The sequence below is a fragment of the Pan troglodytes genome, chromosome 22, assembly GCF_028858775.2.
Source record: "Pan troglodytes isolate AG18354 chromosome 22, NHGRI_mPanTro3-v2.0_pri, whole genome shotgun sequence".
Classification (NCBI taxonomy): Eukaryota; Metazoa; Chordata; class Mammalia; order Primates; family Hominidae; genus Pan; species Pan troglodytes.
Genome location: NC_072420.2, coordinates 45,199,698 through 45,222,083, shown reverse-complemented (window position 1 = coordinate 45,222,083; position 22,386 = coordinate 45,199,698). Strand labels below are relative to the sequence as shown.

The 22,386-nt window shown below is 47.7% G+C and overlaps 3 protein-coding genes across 3 annotated transcripts in view; 2 read left to right on the top strand and 1 right to left on the bottom strand.

Moving 5' to 3' along the window:
• Window positions 1–37: 37 nt before the first annotated feature.
• Window positions 38–9,828, bottom strand: LOC738353 (keratin-associated protein 10-1). Its single transcript, XM_016938648.3, has one exon. It carries the CDS (start codon window positions 5,578–5,580, stop codon window positions 4,702–4,704), a length of 879 nt encoding a protein of 292 aa, XP_016794137.1. The 5' UTR covers window positions 5,581–9,828; the 3' UTR covers window positions 38–4,701.
• A 1,676-nt stretch (window positions 9,829–11,504) lies between these two features.
• Window positions 11,505–22,386, top strand: part of TSPEAR (thrombospondin type laminin G domain and EAR repeats) — a 69,188-nt gene continuing 58,306 nt past the window's right edge. The window contains exon 1 of the mRNA XM_016938655.3: window positions 11,505–11,718. Within this exon, the coding sequence (XP_016794144.2) occupies window positions 11,620–11,718 (99 nt within the window). The 5' untranslated portion in view covers window positions 11,505–11,619. The remainder of the gene's footprint in view (window positions 11,719–22,386) is intronic.
• LOC100612201 (keratin-associated protein 10-3) lies at window positions 20,307–21,996 on the top strand. Its single transcript, XM_003319113.3, has one exon. The coding sequence runs from the start codon at window positions 20,792–20,794 to the stop codon at window positions 21,470–21,472; it is 681 nt and encodes a 226-aa protein (XP_003319161.2). The 5' UTR covers window positions 20,307–20,791; the 3' UTR covers window positions 21,473–21,996.

Sequence of the window (22,386 nt, the reverse complement as noted above, 5' to 3'; positions counted from 1 at the left end):
CTCAGGCCAGGAGTCCAGTTGCTGATGTGCACATCCCCCAGGGCCAACTGGTCCTGACTCGGGTTAGGAGGTTGTCCCCGCTTGGGACGGGGCCCCCATGTGCTGAGGTGACCCCCCCTCCATACTCCCAGGAGTCTCCATCCTCGCAGCTCCCCAGCTCCTGCCTCCCAGCAGGGGCCCACCTGCCTGTTGGGTCCCCTGTCCTCCCTCCCAGCTTCTCTGCCCCAGGTCACTTGGCCTCAACTTGAACCTGTCAGCACCTCCTCCTGCTCCCCAATAAACTCCCCTTGGTCACCTGATTCTCTTTTCCTGTAGTGCTCCTGGGGACACATGGTTTTGAGCTCAGATTGGTCTCTAGCCATGACTGTTTCTATGAATGAGTGACTTAACCTAGAAGTCACAGGGGACAGTGGCCTAACTCCTCCAGGGGGTCACCAGGTGGAACTCACAGCCATGCCCAGGAAGGCTCAGTCCTGGCTCAGCCTCCATGCCTGGGTCTTCCTGAGCCTGGTCATTGGCTGCCGTGCCCTGGGCTATGGGGCTTTCCAGGCCCCAGGACTGTCCCACCCACTGTCCCACCTGGGAGAGCCCACCCTGCAGGGTCACCTTCCAGGAAGCTGGCCTGGGGTCCGGGCACCACAGCCTCCAGGCCTGGTCACCCTCCCTGTGTGCCACCCGCCTGAGGGTTCTGCCCGTTTAGCAGCAATGCGGAGGGAGAGGGAGGGGCTGCTGCACCTGCGCAGGAGACAAGGGGCTCGATCAGGACAAAAGCATCATGGAGTGGGTGGATGGATGCACATGATTCCCCAAAACTGGCACTGCCCCAGGTCCTCCTCTGGGGGCACCAGCTTCCGCATGGGCTTTCAGGACCCAGAGTCTGCACCTGCAGGACCGTGCGTCAGGCCCCTCTTAGGTGAGGTTGACATGGGCGACACTGGAGGGCACAGGTGGACAAGGCCCTGCTGAGACCTGGGGGATTTTCTGGGGGGATGGCCTTCCAGGGGCTGCGGTGGTGGCTGGAACTGTTTTAGTAAGTAGGCAACTGTCCCCAGTGGGTAAATTTTCAGTTACCCTCCCTGCAAGGCCATCTCAGGGTCAAGGCGTGGCTGTTCCTCCATGAGTCCCCCTCTCATCCCAGGAGTCTGTGTCCATGGCCAGAGCCCACCAAGGGAATCCCTGCCACCCGTGAGGCCTCAGCCTCTGTCCCCTAATCCCTAGCACCCTCGCCGACGTTGTGTCTACCCCACGGTTTTCTGGAAAAGTTTGGGTTAGATTGGCATTATTTCTCCCCTAAATGCTTGGTAGAATTCAATAGCAAAGCCATTCAGGATTGGCATTGTCTCTGTGGGAAGGGTTTTAATTACGAGTCCAGTCTCTTCAATTGATAGAGGGCTATTCAGATTTTCTATTTCTTCTTGTATCCCTTTTCATAAATGATACATTTCCAGTCATTTGCCTATTTCATCTAAGCTGTTGAATGTATTGACATAGAGTTGTTTGCATTATTTGTTTGGTTTCCTTTAAATATCTACAGATTCTGTAGTGGCAACCTTTTATTCATTCCTGATGTATTAGTTCATTTTCACGGTGCTAATAAAGACATACCAAGACTGGGCAATTTACAAAAGAAAGAGGTTTAATGGACTTACAGTTCCACGTGGCTGGGGAGGCCTCACAATCATGGTGGAAGGTGAAAGGCACAATTCACTTGGTGGCAGACAAGAGAAGAGAGCTTGTGCAGGGAAACTCCCCTGTATAAAACCATCAGATCTTGTGAGACTTATTTACTATCATGAGAACAGCACAGGAAAGACCCACTCCCATGATTCAATTACCTCCCACCAGGTGACTCCCACAACATGTGAGAATTCAAGATGAGATTTGGGTGGGGACACAGCCAAACCATAACATCCAATATTGGTAATTTATTTGTTCTCTTGTTTTATAATGACCAGTAAAGTTAGAAATTTGCCAATTTCATTTGTCTTTAAAAAAACTAGGTTTGGTTTTATTTATTTCCCTGTTTGTCCACTTTCTATTTGGTAGGTGATATGGTGGATATGTGTCCCCTCCAAATCTCATAGTGAACCATGATCCCGTGTTGGAGGCAGGGCCTGGTGGGAGGTGATTGGGTCATGGGGACGGCTCCCTCATGAGTGGCTTGGTGCCACCCCCACAATAATGAGTAAAGTCTTGCTCTGTTACTTCATGGACAGCTGGTTGTTTACAAGAGCCTGGCACTCCCTCCTCTCTGTCTCTCTTGCTCCCCTCATACCATGTGATGCCTGCTCCCCATCCACCTTCCACCATGAGTAAAGCTTCCTGAGACCTCAGCAGAAGCTCAGCAGGTGCCATGCTTATACAGCCTGTAGAACCAGGAGCCAGATAACCATGGGCCTTTCCTCATAAAATGCCCAGTCTCGGGTATTCCTTTACAGCAGTGCAAAATGGACAAACACAGTGGAATTTTTAAATTATTGATTATTTTATTATTTCTAGTTATTTTTGGGTTCAACATATGCTTCTTTAGCTTCTTAAGCTGGAAGATCGGACAACTGATTTTAGGCCTTCTTCTCTAATAAACAAATTACTATGCATTTTCCTCTACATGCTTTGTTAGCTGCATCCCACAAGTATTGATATGTGGTGATTTCATTTTCATTTTATTCCAGATATTTCATAATTTCCATTGTGATTTATATTTTTACTCATAGATCTTAAAGTGTGTTATTTAATTTCCAAGTATGTGGCAGTTTTCTAAATGTCTTTCTGTTAATGATTTCCAATTCTGTGTGGCCAAGCAGCACACTCAGCCCTCCTGTCATTTCATCCCTCCTGAGGACACTGAGACTTGCTCTCAGGCCTCTCCGGTGGTTTATGTTGGTTGATGTTCCATGTGCACTTTAAACAACGTGCATCCCATTGTTGTTGGATGGGATGTTGTATAAATATCCCTTAAGTCGGCTTGGTTTTTAGTGGTTTCTCAACTTTTCTGTACACCTCCTGGAAAATGACTTTCTGAAGACAGAGTGAGGTTTGGTAAAGACACAAAGGACCTCAACCAGCAGTGTTCTCAGCTCACGTGAAGGGAAACAGCACTGTAGTTTAATGAAGACTCTTCCACAGAGTCCCCTTCTCTGGAGTTATTTTTAACTCTCTGCTTCTGTGGGTTGCAATCAACACATTGAGTTGTGTTGCTGAAAACCATGGGCATGTTCACCCATGAGGTTTGCCCCCTCACCCACCCTGGGACATCCGTGTGTCTGTTCACCCATGAGGTTTGCCCCCTCACCCACCCTGGGACGTCCATGTGTCTGTTCACCCATGAGGTTTGCCCCCTCACCCACCCTGGGACGTCCGTGTGTCTGTTCACCCGTGAGGTTTGCCCCCTCACCCACCCTGGGACGTCCGTGTGTCTGTTCACCCATGAGTTATGCACTCCCTTCCACTCCGGGACTGTGACTCCGTGTGGCCAGTGCTCTGGGTCTGTCCTCACAACTCCACCTCCACTGCAGCTGAGTTCCCGGGCCACCCTCTGACACCTGTGCATGGAAATTCTTTCTGATCTTATCGTCATTGCTTTATGAGTATGTTTTATAACCATTGGAATAGTTGGCACTTCTTCCAGTGGTTACATCATTATTCCAAATATAATTTTTAAAGACTTCTTAAAATGCCCAAAACTCCTCAGACCATCCTGCTCTGGGCAGTCTGCTGGCCCTGGGCTCACGGTGGTTACACGTGCTCTGTCTGTCGTTCTTGCCACTCCATTTGGAAACCTGAAAGAGGGAGTCCTACTTCCCTGACTTTAGAGAGGCCGGAGGGTTGAGGAGATGATTCTGCTCACACAGGGTGGAAGCGAAGCGACAGAGACCCGATTCCAATCGCCTGTCTGTGTTCCTCCCACCACGCCAGTGATGTCTGCACAGGGCACAAGAGGTTTTAGGCAATGTCAATGAAGACTACTGATTTTGAAGCTAGGGAGGCATTTGGACATGCTCTGGGCAAGCATGGCGCTAGAAGACACCATTCTTATTTGACAAGTATTGTGCAGAAGAAGGATAATTTAAAAAGCAAATCAGCAAAAATAACTATGACACGACTAACAACACAGGAGGGTTAGGGACAAACCCAAGGGCCTGAAATGGCCAAAGGGCTGCAAGGCTACCCCTGTCCATGTCCGTCTAGCCTGGACCCCTGGGAACCACACGCCCGTGGGCACAGGAAAACACTCAGGGGCCTGAAGGAGAGCAGAGGGTTGTGCACAAAGGAGAACACCATGGCCGTGTGCTCCAGCCAAGGCATTAATCAACACACCTGGGTGTCAGCGCCATTGCAGTCTCAGGGCCTTTATTGGTCAGTTTGAGGGCGTCCAAAGAAGGCTCTGCGGCTCTGAGCCAGGAGGACAGAGACCTCACGGGTCAAGGCTGAGCTGACCCTCATGAGAGGTGGGAGATATGGAGGGGAGGCCACTGCCATGGGAACTTTCTAGAAGTGCCCCCCTCCCCCCGCAAGAGGGCTGCAGCATTGAGTATAGACTTTCAGTTCTTCCATTGTCCAGCTCAACAGCAGACACCAGGAAATGGTCAAAGTGCAGGAGCAATTCAGGACGCGACTATCAGCTTTCAGGTTGGACCTGAGCCTGGCTGGCACTGGGGGGCGTGTCCATCAGCAGCTGGGCTTCTGACCTGAGCGGAGGCCTCAGCAGGCTGGGCGGGAGCACACGGGGCGGCAGAGGAGGGACACGCAGGAGGCTGGGCGGCAGCAGCTGGGTTGGCAGGAGGAGGTGGGGGCACAGCAGGAAGGGACGGGCACGCAGCAGGCGGGCCTGCACACAGGGCGGCAGAGGAGGGACACGGAGGAGGAGGGTCTGCAGCAGGAGGTGGTGCAGCAAGCTGGCTGGCAGCTAGACTGCTGGCAGCATGAAGAGGAAGCCCCAGAGCAAACAGGCACACAGCTCACAGGCTTGCAGCAGACGGGCACGCAGCAGCCCTGCTGGCTTTGGGAGGAGGTGCAGCAAGCTGGCTGACAGCTAGACTGCTGGCAGCACAGAGAGGAAGCCCCAGAGCAGATGGGCACAGAGCAGACAGGCTTGCAGCACACAGGCTTGCAGCAGACGGGCACACAGCAAGCCTGCTGGCAGGGGGAGGAGGTGCAGCAAGCCGGCTGGCAGCTAGACTGCTGGCAGCATGAAGAGGAATCCTCAGAGCAGACAGGCTTGCAGCAGACGGTCTTGCAGCAGACGGGCACGCAGCAGGCCTGCTGGCAGGAGGAGGAGGTGCAGCAAGCCGGCTGGCAGCTAGACTGCTGGCAGCATGAGGGCGTGCAGGAGCTGATGCAGCCTGATTGGCAGGGGCTGGGCTCACAGGCCGCCTGGCAGCAGGGGCTGGACACACAGCTCATTGGGGTGCAGACCAGGCTCAGGCAGGGGGCCGGGGCGCAGCAGCTGGGGGCGCAGCAGGGGGGCTCGCAGCAGCTCTCTGGGCAGTTGTCCACCTGCCAGGAGTCGGAGCAAGAGTCACAGGAACCAGGAAGGCAGACGCGGCTGCTGTAGCTCAGGTCGCTGGAGCAGACGGACATGGTGGATGCTGCTGTGCTGGGGGTTGAGCTGGGGGAGATGGGAGGGAGTGGGTGAGCAAGTGAGTGAGGTGCTCGGGTTTGTGGGGCTTTTATACTCCTCCCTGGTGCGTGTTGTCCAGACAGGAGGCTCAGCAAGCCCTCCCTTCCTTGTTGGGTTGTACAGCCAGCTCCAGAAGAATAAACAGTAGCTGTGTTTTTGTTTCCCAAGAGCTGTTGCTCAGTTTACAAAACTTGGAATTGGCCTGGGGCGCATGTGCGTGTTTTAGACTCAGGAGGAAGAGCTGAGGTGCAGTTCAGGCTGTGCTGCTTTGCTCCCCAGGCGCACGTGGAGGGTGGCGTGGTCCGTGTGTGTGCCGGGTTATAGGGAGTGGGTGCCTGCGGGTGGCTCCGCTGGGCCGTGGTTTTCTAGGCTGCTGAACAAGGTCGTGTGCCTCTGTGATTGAAAGCTTAGGGAGAGAGGTTCGTTTGGGTTCTAAATAAAGATAATGTGAGTCATGGTTTGTATGCTGTAATGTATTCTTTTCCTTGGGCTGCCATGACAAACAGTACCACAAACTGGCTGGTCACACAACAGAAATTCCGTGTCTCATGGTTTTGGAAGCCAGAAGTCTGAGATGGAGGTGTGGACAGTGGACAGCATGGGTTTCTTCTGAGGCTGCAAGAGGCACTGTCTCACCCCGCTCCCCTCACTCCTGTGGGCTGCTGCTATCTTTGGGGTCCTTGGCTTACAGTGGCCTCACCTGAGCTCTGCCTTTATCTTCACACAGCTTCTCCGTGTGTGTGTGTGTGTGTGTGTGTGTGTGTGTGTCCAAATCTCCCCTTTTTATAAGGATACAAAGCATATTGCAGTAGGGCCTATCCTAACAGCCTCCTCTTAACTTGATCACCTACAAAGACCCTATTTCCATATAGGGTCACATTCACATGTACCAGCGGTCAGGACTTCGGCACCTTTTGAGGGACACAATTCAATCCACAGCAAGCAGACACAATGGCAGAACCTGGGATGAGGAGGTGGGTGCGGGAGCAGAACCCGGGATGGGAAGGCAGGCACGGCAGAAGTGTTTCTCGTGGACTTGGGCCTGGGGCAGGTGGAGCAGAGGGGGTGGCGAGGGTAGCACAGGACAGCAGGTGCCCAGCACTGGGCACTCAGCAGCCTTTGCTTGTGAGGTGTGGCTTGACCTCGTGGAATGGTTTTAGGGAATAGTGGCTGAAAAGCGGAGTTCACATCGCCCTTCACCAGCTTCCCGACGCCACCGCAGGTCGGTTCCCAGCTCTGAGAAAGCAGCACTGGTCTGTTTCTTCTCAGCCAGGACGGTCTTTAGGCAGCTGCACCAACTTCCCGTGGGTCCTGCTCAGGACCCCACATGGCGTTGGCTGAAAGGTCTCCTCGGCTTCTCTGGTTTGTGACGGTTGCCCAGTCTCTCCTTGGCCTCAGCGACCTTGACTGGTTGGGTGTTTTGTAGAACGACCCTCCACGTGGACTTGCTTGAGGTTTCCTCGTGGTCAGAGTGGGCATTGCATTGGGGGAGGAATCCCACAGGAGCAGTGCGCATGGGGCATGAAGGTGACACGGCCGCGTCCCATCCCTCGTGGTGCCGCCGTTTCCCTCTGTAATTGGTCATGTCTGAGACTTGGCAGCTGTCCTGCATCTGCCCAGGCGTTTGCCCGGCAGTGCTGGTGCCCCTCCGGGGGCCTGGCCCGCACGGTCCCTGTGGGGCTCTGTTGAGGATTCTCCTCCCTGCCTTGTTCCTTCCACACTTACTAATTGAAATTCTCCCGGGAGGAGGAGCTGTCCCGCTCTTCTGTGTGTCTATTTGCTTCCTTATTTATTTATCTAGGTGTGGACTAAAGAATGTTTATCTATTACTTGAGCTATAATCCAATACGATCACTATGTATTTTGTGGTTGCAGTGGTTCCAACTTCGGCCCTCAAGTTCTTTCGTTTTGGCCCTGATGCCCTTTCAACACGCTGTCCCTCCCTGACCTTTCTTACTTTTGGGTCCGAGTTCATCTCAGATTTGCCCTGTTTCATTCCTGGAATCAGACGCTTCTCTAGGAAGCCCTGCTTCCTCTTGGTGGACGAAGGCATTTAGAAACCAAAATCTGGAGCAAGGTGTGCTCACACTACTGGGGTGTTGCTTTCCCAGCCCTCCCAGGAGACAGAGCAAGGAGGCTGGCCTGTGCATTAACACCCACCTGATCTTAGAGGGAGGGGTTTCCCCACTAAGAATCGTGTTGGTGCTGGTTTTTCCAGACTAGTGTTATCTGGAATGGTCTGAAATGTTCCCCTCTAGGCTGGATGTGGTGGCTCATGCCTGTAATTCCAGCACTTTGGGAGGCCAAGGCAGGAGGATTATTTAAGGCCAGGAGTTTGAGATCAGCCTGGGCAACATAGCCAGACCCCATCTCTACAACGTATTGTCCTTTTTACATGTTGCTGGATTGTATTTGCTAATATTTTATTGAGGATTTTGGTTGGTCTGTAGTTTTCTCTTATTGCAATGCCTTTGCCTGGTTTGGTAACACTGCCTTCATGAAAAGAGTTGGTGTTTTCTCCTATTCTATCTTCTGAAAGAGATGATGTAGAATTGACATTTTTTCTTCTTTAAAGGATTGGTAGTATTTTCCAGGAAACTGTAGTTTTTCTGTGTTGGAAGGTGTCCTTTATTAGATATTGGACCTCCCGATTATCTTTTCTTCTTTAATGAGTTCTGGTATTTGCGCCTATCAAGGAATTGGTCCACATTACCTGAGGTTTTGATAAACAACACGTGGTGTTGTTTATGGAGTTCCCTTATCAGCCTTTTAATTTCTGACAATTGTTTAGCAATATCCCCTTTTGTTCTCCATATTGTTTATCAATTTGATGGATCTCAAAGAACCAGCTTGGGTTTAATCAATTTCCTCTATTTTCCTTTTGTTTTCAATTGCGTGGACTCCTGCCCCATCCTTCCCTTTGCTTGCTGTGGGTTCCATTTCCTCGTCTTTCTCTAGTTTCTCAAGGCAAAGCTCCTATGTTGGATTCAATACCTTTCTTCTTTTCAAAGCAGCGCCCGGTTCCCTCCTTCTCCATCCTCAGTGGCTATACCTGGCCTGTGCCTGAGGCTGTGAACGAGCTTATCTCTGCAGCCCCTTCTGTAATTCCATAATTCCTGGCTTCTGGACCCATGTCTCACCGATGATAGAGTCAAGGAGGAGGCCCCACAAGGTGGCTGTGAGGGCAGGTCAACCTCCAGAGGCCCCCACCCAGCACTGCCGAGGCTGTGTCGGGGACTCATCTGCCCTTGGGTGTCCACTCCCAGGAGGATGAGAGGCACACAACACTGCAGGCGTGGGGTCCGGAGCCAGGAAGAGGCTATTTTAATTAAACAGTGGAGGGAGAGGCTCTTGCTGGGATGGGCAGGATTCTGTTTCCTGATTGCCAAAGCCCAGCGAGCGATGGGCTGACTGTCTATCCCGGGGCTCAGCAGGGCAGAGGCTCATCCTGAGCGCTGGGCAGGGCACCTTCTGGATGGTGGCCCCCACGTTTCCTCATTGAGGAGGTGGCCCCTGGTCGTGCTCAAGCTAAACCCCCAGGGGTGAGCCCAGCACCAGGCAGTGCTGTGCAGCAGTGTCTCTCTGAGACTGGGGGGAGGGGCAGTAGGGTGCATGGGGTTTACTTAGAGACCCATTCTTTCCAGGGGACCCAGGACGCAATGCCACAGGATGTGGAGTCTCATCCCCAACCTCCGCCAGCCTGAGGCTTGGGCCAACATCAGAGCCCTGAGGCACAGAATCTCCCCACACCAAGATGCCAGAATCCTCCCAGAGTCAGCCTGGGACCCCCCAAACACACACAGCAGCCTCCATCGGGGGTGGTCCCTGTACACAGACCTCTCTACACACAGTGTCCACTGTTGCTGTCCCTATGTCGTGGCATGTTTTATAACTCAGGGTCTTTCCAAGAAGCGGCAAAGCCTCCTCACACTCTACCTTTTGTGTTTAATTGCATAAATACTAACAATAATAATACATTCTCCTGTCCTAAAGCAGGCCACCCTTTCTTCACCGTGCTCCCTCCATCTGCATGTCCCCAAACTCTCTGGTGCTGTGGGTCACATACACACACACCCCTGCCCCGGCCAGGACCCTCTGCATCCTTCCATCCTTGGCCCGTGGTGTGTCCTGCCACATCTTCCCACTCTGTGCCTGGGCCAGGCCCAGGCAGCGTCCTGCAGCCAGGGTGCTCACGGCTGCTTTGCCGGCTGTTCCTGCACTGCACGTCTGCGTCGCATCCGGTTTTTGTAAGTGCCCGTCACACCCTGTGTGCACACGTGCGGACGTGCACGGCTGCGTCGCGTCCGGTTTTTGTAAGTGCCCGTCACACCCTGTGTGCACACGTGCGGACGTGCACGGCTGCGTCGCGTCCGGTTTTTGTAAGTGCCCGTCACACCCTGTGTGCACACGTGCGGACGTGCACGGCTGCGTCGCGTCCGGTTTTTGTAAGTGCCCGTCACACCCTGTGTGCACACGTGCGGACGTGCACGTCTCTGTCGCATCCGGTTTTTGTAAGTGCCCGTTACACCCTGTGTGCACACGTGCGGATGTGCACGTCTGCGTCACATCCGGTTTTTCTAAGAAAGAAGTGCCCGTCACACCCTGCGTTTCACACCCTGCGTTTCACACCCTGTGTGCGCATGTGCGGACGGGGATGCTTTTCCAGGGTAGGCTCTTCTGCAGACCTGCTCCATCCCAGGTGCTCACACTCTCTGGAGGACACAGAGGATCCAAGTCTCACTGCAGCTGTGGCACTGCGATGCACGTGGCGGTGCAAGGAAGGGCTGTGCCTTCTCCTGGCCTGGAGCGGAGTCCTGCTCTCCAGCTGCTCACTGGGGCCCTGCCACGCGCAGGCAGGCGGGGGAGGAAGGCCTCTGCTTGAGATGTTTGACCAAAGCCCTTCCGGGGCCTTCACAGGGAATCCATGACATTCCCTACACAATGCCGGCCAGGATGGGCACGTGGGGGAAGATGAACCCTAGAGGGTGCCAGAGTGGACTGACCCAACACCCTCATGCCAGGCTGAGGCAGGAGGCCCCTCAGCAAGACTGCCAGATGGAGGGAGACAGCTCCAGGAACACCTGCTTCATTCAGCCACGCCCTGGCATTTACCCAGGCTGGGGCCAGCTGCAGTGGCTGAGCTGAGGAGGGTCCGGGCATCAGTCTCAGGCTCTGCTCCCAGCCACTCAGCCTGGGCCAGGGATCTGGTCTGCAGCCCTCTGCTAGCCCCGAATGCCCTCCATGCTCCCCATTTTCCTCCCTGTCACCTGGCCTCGGAGGAGGCCAGGCCAGCCCATCAATTATGTTCCCACCAACTTTGAATCCCAGGTTCCCCAGGAGCTTATCCACTCCCCTGGCACGCCCAGAGGGGGACGAGGGGCAGGCACTGCCAGCTCCATGGCAGCTCCAGCCTCCCACAGCACCCGAGGGCAGCACAGGGACCCAAGGGAGGCCAGCAGACAGGAGCCTGGGCCTGCCTGGTCTCATTCCCAGCCGCTTCCTGCGTTTCCTTTGGGGTTCCCGTGGCCGCGGTGGGGCCATGCGTTCCTTCCTTCGTCCCGCACAGCTCACCCTGCACAGTGCCTGGCTGCCGACTTGAAAACAGCAGCCATGGCTGGAAGGTTACCTGCAGCTCAGAGGCAGCCGTGCAAGATCCCCCAGGAGCAGGAGGAGGGGTGGGGGGAGGCCACACGGGCACACCTCATGGTGCCTCTGTTTCCTCACCACTGAAACAGAGATAACCTTGGTTCACAGCTCATAGGGGCTATAGTGCTATGAAAGTGCCTGCCACGCTGATGCCCCATACATGTTGGCTGTTATGGGTATCCACTTTTGGGGGTGTCCTGGCCTAACCCACCTGTGATTTCTTTGCCACAGACCTGCGCCCCCTGGACATCCTGGAGGAAGTGGTCCCTTCTGATGGCGCCACAAGCGGGATCAGGATAGTTCAGGTTCACGGTGCACGGGGACTCCAGCTCTCAGCAGCCGCCCCCCGCACCATGAGCTTCCCCGCATCCAGGATTTTCTCCCGGTGTGACCTCTTCCCTGAAGAATTTTCCATCGTTGTAACTTTGAGAGTTCCCAGTCTTCCACCTAAGGTCAGTGGCACTTTCTGTGCTTCGTGTTATAATAGCGTCATTTTCCCTTGTGAGTTTCCCAGTACCAACGCGTGCACAGGTTGAGGGGCGGCATTTGTCAAGGACTCTCTGGGTTTCTCTGGGATCAAGAGTGGCTGGCCTTGCTAGGTAGTGAGGTCCCTGTCACTGGCAGTATGTGAGAGTCTGTGTGACCATTTGCTAGTGGTTTGCACAGCCAATTCCTGCAATCGAGGGTCTAGTGCTCAGAGTTTTTATGTTGACATCCTTTGGCAGGAAGCGCTAACAATAAAATCACATCTAAAAAGGGACACTTTGTAGACCCATTTATCTAAGACTTGAAGTGCCATCAATCCCAAATCTAACAGACAAGCCCCATCCCATCCTCTGCCTACTAGTTTGGAAGGTGAAGACAGTAATGTTTGTCTCTGTCCCCTTCCCCACGGTTTCTGGGACAGTGCACATCATATCTGTGCAGCAGGTCCTTCTGAAGTAAATAAAAATGAATTTGCATTTCCAACAGTGGTGTTGAGCACTTCTCATGTGTGTACTGGCTATTTGTGCATCTTCCTTGGAGAAATGTTCATTTAAATTTTTCGCCCAGTTTTTCGTGGATTAATGGACTTATTGCTCAGTTGTAAAGAATTCTTTATGTATTTGATGAGCCCCTTATCAGATATATGATTTGCAAATATTTGCTCCCATTCTGTGGGTTTTGCTTTTACTTTCTTGGTAGAGCCCTTTGGAGCACAAAATGTTTAAACCATGATGATGTTCAATTTATCTTTTTTTAAATTTTGTTGCTTGTACTTTTGATATCATATCCAAGAATCCAATGCCAAATCCAAGGTCATGAAGATTTACCCTTATGTTTTCTTCTAAGAGTTTTATACTTTTGGTACTTACATGTGAGTCTTCAATCCATTTAATTTTTGTATGTGGTGTGAGGTAGGGGGTCAATTTTGTTCTTTTGTATATAGATATTCAGTTGCCCCCACACCATTTGCTAAGGAGATTATTTTTTCCTCATTGAATGGTCTTGACAACCTTGTGAGAAATAAATTGACTATAGATAGGTGGGTTTATTTCTGGACTCTCAATTTTACTTTATTCATTCATTTGTCTATTTATATATTTGTACCACACAGTCTTGGTTACTGTAGTAACCAAGATTTATTGTAGTAAATCTTTAAATTGGGAACTATGAGTCATCCAACTTTGTTCCTCTTTTTAAATTTTGGTTTGGCTATTCTGGATCGCTTGTAATTACATATTGATTTTATAATCAACTTGTGAATGTCTACAGAGAAGTTAGCTTGAGATTGGACAAATCTGTAATTAATTTGGGGAGTATTGTCATGTTAACAATATTAACATGAGTGGATCATGGACTTCAGATTAATGAACGTATGATGCTTTTCTATTGTTTACATCTTCCTTAACAAAACAAAAATAATGTTTTATAGTTTTCAGAGTATAAGTTTTATAATTATTTTGTTAAATCTAGTCCTAGTATTTTTTCCTTTTTGATGCTATTATAAATAATTTCATGTTTGGCTTGTTAATTGCAAATATATAGAAATACCGTTATTTATTTATTTAATTTTGAGACAGAGTCTCACTCTGTCACCCAGGCTGGAATGCAGTGGTGCAATCTTGGCTCACTGCAACCTCTATTTCCTGGGTTCAAGCGATTCTCCCGCCTCAGCCTCCAGAGTAGCTGGAATTACGGGTGTACACTACCATGCCCAGCTAATTTTTGTATTTTTAGTAGAGACAGGGTTTCGCCATGTTGGCCAGGCTGGTCTGGGCCTCCCAAAGTGCTGAGATCACAGACATGAGCTACCACACCTGGCCTGAAATACCATTGATTTTTGTGTGTTGACCTTGTATCCTGCAAACTTGCTGAGCTGGCAGCTTTTTAGTGAATTTCTTAGGATTTTCTATATATAAGATTATGTCATCTGTGAATAGAGATGATTTGTTTCTTCTTTTCCAATATGAATGCTTTTTATTTTTTCCCACTAAGTATAATATTAACTGTGGATTCTTCATAGATGCCCTTAACAAATTGAGCAAGTTTCCTGCTCTATCTTATTGAGTGTTTTTAACATGAAAGGATGGTGGATTTTATCAACTGCTTTTTCTGCATCTATTGTTATAATCATGCTATTTTTGTTTTTTATTCTGTTGATGTGTTGTGTTACATTAATTGATTTTTAGATATTAAACCAATCTTGTATCCCAGGGATAAATCCCATTTAGCCATGGTGTATAACTCTTCTTTTATGTTGCTGGATTCAGATTGCTAGTATCTTGTTGAGTATTTTGCGTTCATATCAAGAGAGATAGTGGTATTGGTCTGTAGTTTTCTTTTCTTATGATGTCTTTGTGTGATTATGGTATGAGAGTAATACTAGCCTCATAGAATGAGTTAGGAAGTAATACTTCCTCTTAGTTTTTGAAAGAGTTTGTGAAGAATTGGTTTTAATTGTTTATTTATTTCCACTTTAGTCTTCATTATTCCCTTCATTGTGCTTGCTTTGAGTTGGCTCTTCTTTCTCCAGCATCTTAAAGTAGGTTAGGTTATTGATTTGAGATCTTTCTTAATACAGGTATTTACAACTATAAACTTCTCTCTAAGCAATACTTTTGCTGCATCTCATAAGTTCTGGTATTTTGGGTTTCATTTTTATTCATCTTGATGATTTTATGATTTTCCTTTTGGTTTCTTTTTTGACTTGTTTGTTGGTTATATAAGAGTGTGCTGTTTAATTTTCACATATTTGTGTGTTTCCCCAGTTTTTTTTTTTTCTGTTATTGATTTCTAATTTTATTTTATTGTGGCCAGAATACATACTTTGCATTATTTCTGTCTTTTTAAATTTACTGGAGGTTTATTTTATGGCCTAACATATGTCCTATCCTAGACGATACTGCATATGCATTTCAAAAAAATGTATATTCTGCTGTCATCAGGTGGAACAGTCTAAAGGTGTCTGCTAGACTTTATTGGTTTATTGTATTCAAGTTTTCCTTTTTCTTGTTGATCTTCTACCTAGTTATTCTATCCGTTTGTTGAAATTACGGTGTTAAACTATTCAATTAATATTGTTGACTTGTCTGTTTCTCCCTTCATTTCTGTCAGCTTTTGCTTCATGTATTTTGGTGCTCTTTTATTATTTCCATACATGTTTATATTTATTATACCTTCATGATAGGTTGACCTTTCATCATTATAAAGTGTTCCTCTTAATCTCTAGTAACAATTTTTGTTTTAAAATTTATTTTATCGGACAGCAGTTGGGCTACTCCAATTTTCTCATGGTTGTTGTTTGTATAGTTTATCTCTTTCTGTTTACTTTCAATCTAGTTGTATATTGGAATATAAAGAATGCCTACTTTACAGAGTATCTAGTTACATCTTGTTTTTTATTTAATCCAGTCTGACAGCCTCTGCCTTTTGATTGGGTTATTTAATCTATTTACATTTAATGTTGTTATTGATATACAGTTGACCTCATTTTTTATGAATTTTGTATTTGCAAATTCAGCTACTCTCTAAAATTAATTTGTAATCTCAAATACTGGTGGCACTTTTGTGGTCATTCATTGGCATGCACAGATTAGTGAGAAATTTGAGTGTCCCAAAATGCATGTTCCCAGATAAGGTTGAACAAGGCACACTCTGCATTCTTGCTTCAGCTCTCATATTGTAAATAAGCATTTTTTTTGTAATCTACTTAATGCCACATTTTCACATTTTTGTGATTTTTTGGGTGACTTTACTGTTTAAAATGGCCCTCAGGCATGGTGGTGAAGGGGCTGTTCAGTGTTCCTAAGTGCAAAAAGGCTGTGATGTGCCTTATAGAGAAAATATGTATGTTAGAGAAGCTTTGTTAAGGCATAAGTTGTAGTACTGTTGGCTGAGTTCAATGTTAATGAATAAACAATAATTATTAAACACATATAACACTCGATTATATGTTGATAGTTGAAACTGCGACCAGAGGATTACAAGAACCAAACTCTGTATTTCCCCTAGGAACAATGGTATATTATTTCCTAATTCAGTATTTGCAATGACTTTATGTAATTACTACTAACAATGAAAATCAACTGTACTTGAATTTATGTCTACTAGTTTACTTTTTATTTCCCATATGTTTTATATGGTTCTGTGGGTTTATGGGTTTTTTTTTGTCACCACTGTCCTTATATTCTTTCTTCACTACTTTCTCTTATATTAAGTGCATATTTCCTAATGTAGCATTTTGATTTCTTTATGTTTTCCCATGACACTGTTTTAGTTTTTCCTTAGCGGTTGCTCTGGGGTTTACCATATACTTATTTTGACTTATCAAGATCAACTTCAGATTTGTGCCAACTTAATACCAGTGAGATACAAAAAGATTGCTCCTATACAACTCTTTTCCTTTTTGTCCTTTTTGTAGTCTTGTTGTTATATATATTACATCTACAGATGTTAAAACCCAACAATATATTGTTATACTTATTACTTCCTATAATTTTATGGCTTTTAAAGATGCTTAGAGAAGAAAGAACAAGTATATATTTATATCATTTGTTATATTAGCCTTTTTATCATTTCTGATTCTCTTCATTTTTTCCTGTGGATTCACATTACTATCTTCAGTAACTTCCTTTGCACGATATAGCTTTGTTTCCATGTACCTCCTTTGTATTATTATTGCCAAATATATTAGATTTCTATATGTTATAGGCCCAACAACACCAAATATACCTTTTTATATTGCTTTTTAAAAATCAGTTAAGAGAATAAAGGAGAAAATATGCATTTGTACTACTTTTTATAATTACATAATTAGTTTTACTGCTGTTTTGTTTTTCTGTGTGGATTTGAATTTCTGTCTGGAGTTACTTGCTTTTGGTCTGCGGAACGCTAGTATGACTCGTAAGATGCATCTGCAGGTAATAGATTCCCTCAGTTTTGATTTATCTGGGAATGTCTTTATTTTGCCTTCATTTCTGAAAGATAACTTTGTTGGATATAGAATTCTTGGCTGACTTTTTTTTCTTTGAGCACTTTGAATGTACCATCATACTACCTTCTGGTGCCCATTGTTTCTGATAAGAAGTGAACTGTTGCTCTTCTTATGGTTCTCTTATAAATAACTTGTTTTTCTCTTGCTGCTTTCAAGATTTTCTCCATGTTTTTGACTTTCAGTATTTTTACTATGATATGTCTGTTTGCATATCTTTTGTGTGTCTCCACCTTAGAGTTTTCTGAGGTCCTGGATATGTAGATTAATGTTTTTCAATAATTTTGGAAAGTTACTAATTCTGTGAAGAATGTCTGTGGTAGTTTGATGGGAATAGCATTGAATCTATAAATTACTTTGGGCAGTATGGCCATTTTCATGATATCGATTCTTCCTATCCATGAGGATGGAATGTTTTTCCATTTGTTTGTGTCCTCTCTTATTGCCTTGAGCAGTGATTTGTAGTTCTCCTTGAAGAGCTCCTTCACCTCCCTTATTAGCTGTGTTCCTAGGTATTTCATTCCCTTTGTAGCAATTGTGAATGGGAGTTCACTCATGATTTGGCTATCTGCTTGTCTGTTGTTGGTGTGTAGGAATGCTTGTGATTTTTGCACATTGATTTTGCATGCTGAGACTTTGCTGAAGTTGCTTATCAGCTTAAGGAATTTTTGAGCTGAGACAATGGGGTTTTCTAAATATAGAATCATGTCACCTGCAAACAGAGATAATTTGGCTTCCTCTTTTTCTATTCGAATACTCTTTATTTCTTTCTATTGCCTGATTGCCCTGTTCAGAATTTCTAATACTATGTTGAATAGGAGTGGTGAGAGAGGGTATCCTTGTCTTGTGCTGGTTTTCAAAGGGAATGCTTTCAGCTTTTGCTCATTCAGTATGATATTGACTATGGGTTTATCATAAATACCTCTTATTATTTTGAGATATGTTCTATTAACATCTAGTTTATTGAGAGTTTTTAACATGAAGGGATGTTGAATTTTCTTGAAGGCCTTTTCTGCATCTATTGAGATAATCATGTGGTTTTCGTCATTGGTTCTCTTTATGTGATGGATTACATTTATTGATTTGCCTATGTTGAGCCAGCTTTGCATCCTAGGGATGAAGCTGACTTGATTGTGGTGTATAAGCTTTTCGATATGCTGCTGGATTCAGTTTGCCAGTATTTTATTGAGGATTTTTACATCAGTGTTCATCAGGGATATTGGCCTGAAGTTTTCTTTTTTTGTTGTGTCTGCCAGGTTTTGGTATCAGGATGATGCTGGCCTCATAAAATGAGTTAGGGAGGAGTCCCTCCTTTTCAGTTGTTTGGAATAGTTTCAGAAGGAATGGTACCACCTCCTCTTTGTACCTCTGGTAGAATTTGGCTGTGAATCCATCTGGTCCTGGGCTTTTTTTGGTTGGTAGACTATTAATTACTGCCTCAATTTCAGAACTTGCTATAATCTATTCAGGGATTCAACTTCTTCCTGGTTTAGTCTTGGGAGGGTGTATGTGTCCAAGAATTTACCCATTTCTTCTAGATTTTCTAGTTTATTTTGTAGAGGTGTTTATAGTATTCTCTGATGGCCGTTTGTATTTTTGTGGGATCAGTGGTGATACCCCCTTTATCATTTTTTATTGCATCTATTTGATTCTTCCCTCTTTTCTTCTTTATTAGTCTAGCTAGTGATCTATCTATTTTGTTAATTTTTTCAAAAAACCAGCTCCTGGATTCATTGATTTTTTTTGAAGGGTTTTTCATGTCTCTATCTCCTTCAGTTCTGCTCTGATCTTAGTTATTTTTTGTCTTCTGCTAGCCTTTGGATTTGTTTGCTCTTGCTTCTCTAGTTCTTTTAATTGTGATGTTAGGGTGTAGATCTGAGATCTTTCCAGCTTTCTGATGTGGACATTTAGTGCTATAAATTTCCCTGTTAACACTGCTTTAGCTGTGTTCCAGAGATTCTGGGACATTGTCTCTTTGTTCTCATTGGTTTCAAATAACTTCTTGATTTTTGCCTTAATTTTGTTACTTACCCAGGAGTCATTCAGGAGCAGGTTGTTCAATTTCCATGTAGTTGTGTGGTTTTGAGTGAGTTTCTTAATCTTGAGATCTAATTTGATTGCACTGTGGTCCGGGAGACTTTGTTATGATTTCAGTTCTTTTGCATTTGCTGAGGAGTGTTTTACTTTCAATTATGCGGTCAATTTTAGAATAAGTGCCATGTGACACTGAGAAGAATGTATCTTCTGTTGATTTGGGGTGGAGAGTTCTGTAGATGTCTATTAGGTCCATTTGATCCAGAGCTGAGTTCAAGTTCTGAATATCCTTGTTAATTTTCTGTCACATTGATCTGTCTAATATTGACAGCAGGGTGTTAAAGTTTCCCACTATGATTGTGTGGGAGTCTGAGTCTCTTTGTAGGTCTCTAAGAGCTTGTTTTATGAAACTGGGTGCTTTTGTATTGGGTGCATATATATTTAGGATAATTAGCTCTTCTCATTGAATTGATCCCTTTATCATTACATAATGCCCTTCTTTGTCTTTTTTGATCTTTGTTGGCTTAAAGTCTGTTTTATCAGAGACTAGGATTGCAACCCCTGCTTATGTTGCTTTCCATTTGCTTGGTAAATTTTCCTCCATTCCTTTATTTTGAGCCTATGTGTGTCTTTGCAAGTGAGATGGGTCTCCTGAATACGGCACACTGACGGGTCATGACTCTTCATCCAATTTGCCAGTCTGTGTCCAGCTATTATTTCTATGAAATAATATTTTTCCACTGTAGTCTGACTTTGCCAGGTAGTCCTCCAACAGAGCCCTTAGCCATACCCATCAAAGGTCAGAGGCTTCAAACCCTGCAGCCTATGGGCCCCCACCAAGCACTCGGTGGAGCCCTGGCCTAATTTTGGAAAGCCCTGCAGCCTAGAGCATCATCAGAGCCTCTGCCTTTGCCATTTCAAAGATTTAGTAGAAAATAGCGATCATAGAGTGAGGAGATGAGGGATCCATGATCAGAACTTTGGAGGCTTACTAGCGCACAGGTATGGTCCCGAGCACAGGCATGGGCTGATACACACAGGTGTACAGGTATTTGTCAGACAAGGCTCTGCAATCAGACCCTTTTATTTGTACATTTACTATGACAATGTCCAGGAGCCAACAGTAGAACTAATCCATTCTGATGACTTTCTGGCCCATAAGGGAAGAGACCTTGGAGCTCCCAAGGACACCATTGCAGGTGATGTTGCCCGAGATGTGGGAGGAGAAGGTGTGAACACTATTGTGCACACCACCGGGGGAAGGCCCCATAACAGTTCAACGTGACATGAAACAAAGGTGCTTGCCCCTCATCTCCATCCCTACTGTGCTGGGCCTGCAGCTGCCTCCCTGCTCCCCTCTGTGAGCCAATCTCTGCCCAGGAAGACACTATTGCCTCACACCTGCCCCAGGGCTCAACCCCAGCAGAAATATGCCCCATGGTTCCCACTGACAACCAGCAGTGTCAACCCACAGGGTGGATCTCGCCGTGTGGCCAGGCCAACTGAGCATCTTCAAACTTGTCCACAGCAGAACACATCTCTCCCTTTCCTCAAGGCCCAGAAACTGAGGTTCTCCTAACCTCATCCCTCCTTAGGTGTAGAAGTCTTTTTTTAAGTGCAAACTCCTCCTGGGATGGAGCAGAGGGCTGTCAATTCCAGAATATCTCCTAACTGCCACTGTCCCTGCTTCTGCAGTGTGCTTTGATGCAATCAATATATTTCTACTAGTTTATCTCTATGGACAAACCCACATCAGGAAAGCCCCAACTCCAGTCAGGAGCCTCACAAACCAGAACATCCACAAACAATGAACCAACACTACTAACACAACAGTGCCTACAACAACAACAAGGAAGAGGAAGGCTTCTCGAAGCCAGGCAGGGGCAGCACAATCAACACAGAGGGGTATAAAGGTTCCGACCACTCAGAGGCCTGGCACGATCACTCACTCACTCCCTCACTCACTCCCACACTCACTCACTCACGTCTCCCCCAGCTCACCTCCTCCCCACCCCAGCATGGCCACGTCTACCATGTCCGTCTGCTCCAGCACTTACTCTGACTCCTGGCAGGTGGACGCCTGCCCAGAGAGCTGCTGTGAGCCCCCCTGCTGTGCCCCCAGCTGCTGCGCCCCGGCCCCCTGCCTGACCCTGGTCTGCACCCCAGTGAGCTGTGTGTCCAGCCCCTGCTGCCAGGCGGCCTGTGAGCCCAGCCCCTGCCAATCAGGCTGCACCAGCTCCTGCACGCCCTCGTGCTGCCAGCAGTCTAGCTGCCAGCCAGCTTGCTGCACATCCTCCCCCTGCCAGCAGGCCTGCTGCGTGCCCGTCTGCTGCAAGCCAGTCTGCTGTGTGCCCGTCTGCTGCAAGCCTGTCTGCTGCAAGCCTGTCTGCTGCAAGCCCACCTGCTGTGTGCCCATCTGCTCTGGGGCTTCCTCTTCATGTTGCCAGCAGTCTAGCTGCCAGCCGGCTTGCTGCACCACCTCCTGCTGCAGACCCTCCTCCTGCGTGTCCCTCCTCTGCCGCCCCGTGTGCAGGTCCACCTACTGTGTGCCCATCCCCTCCTGCTGTGCCCCTGCCTCCACCTGCCAGCCCAGCTGCTGCCGCCCGGCCTCCTGCGTGTCCCTCCTCTGCTGCCCCGTGTGCTCCCGCCTCTCTTCCGCGTGCTGTGGCCTCTCCTCAGGCCAGAAGTCCAGCTGCTGACGGGCAGGTCCCGTTTCTCCAGAGTTGTTCCAGGGCCATCTCTGACTTCCGAAAATCCTTGCAGCCCTGAGCCCTGTCTGAGTCTCCTCTGCCCAGAGCCACTGCACCTCCAGCCAGCAATGCTGAGCTTTCATGCCGATTCCTCCAGGCATGCATCTCTCCCACACCCTCATCTCCATGCTGGCCAGCCGGTGGTCACTGTGTCCTGCCCCATGTGAGTGATCAGTCTGTCAACAAATAAAGTCACCAATGTGCCCTCTCAGAGGTCTTTTTTGCAAACCCTGTGGGAAGAACTTCAACGTGCCGCGTGGGGTGGGAGCTTCGGGACTCTGGCCTTGAGCTGCATCCAGGCTGACAGCACCAGGGGCGGAGGCAGTCCTGACTTCCCGCTGTGCTGGGTCTGCTGTTGTGGGGTTCTCCTGCCAGCCTCAGCGTCTCCAGGCTCCGGGGGTGCTTCTCTGTGAATCCCTCACACCTACCGGGCCCGGCCTCTCCCTGGGCTCAGCTCCTCCCCCTCTCTCCTTCCTCTGCCTGTCTGACCCCCACTCATCATCTTCTCACCAGCCCTCTCTTATTAAATAAAATAAATATTTCTCATTCCTGGAAGACATTTTAGAGCTGATCTCTTATTTCAAATATCTGTGTACAGTCATCCCAATGCCTGAAGTCTCTGTGGGTCCATTTCAGCTTTCTGTCATTTCCACCAGTTCTCGCTCATGGTGTCGTTTCCTTGTGTGCTTCGCTGTTTGCGGCTGAGTAACCACCCTTGTCCTTGGAAAGTATTTGTGGGCATTTTTGAGGCCTCTAAGACAGGTGTGTTTTCTTTTGCCTTATGTGAGGAACCCTCTCATGTAGCCGACAAAACCTATGGCGGCACCTGCAGCTTTGTCACCAACAGGAATGAGATGCGTGGC

Excerpts from the sequence above, each read along its gene's own strand:
- LOC738353 (XM_016938648.3), bottom strand. The coding sequence starts at position 5,580 with ATGTCCGTCTGCTCCAGCGACCTGAGCTACAGCAGCCGCGTCTGCCTT.
- LOC100612201 (XM_003319113.3), top strand. The coding sequence starts at position 20,792 with ATGGCCACGTCTACCATGTCCGTCTGCTCCAGCACTTACTCTGACTCC.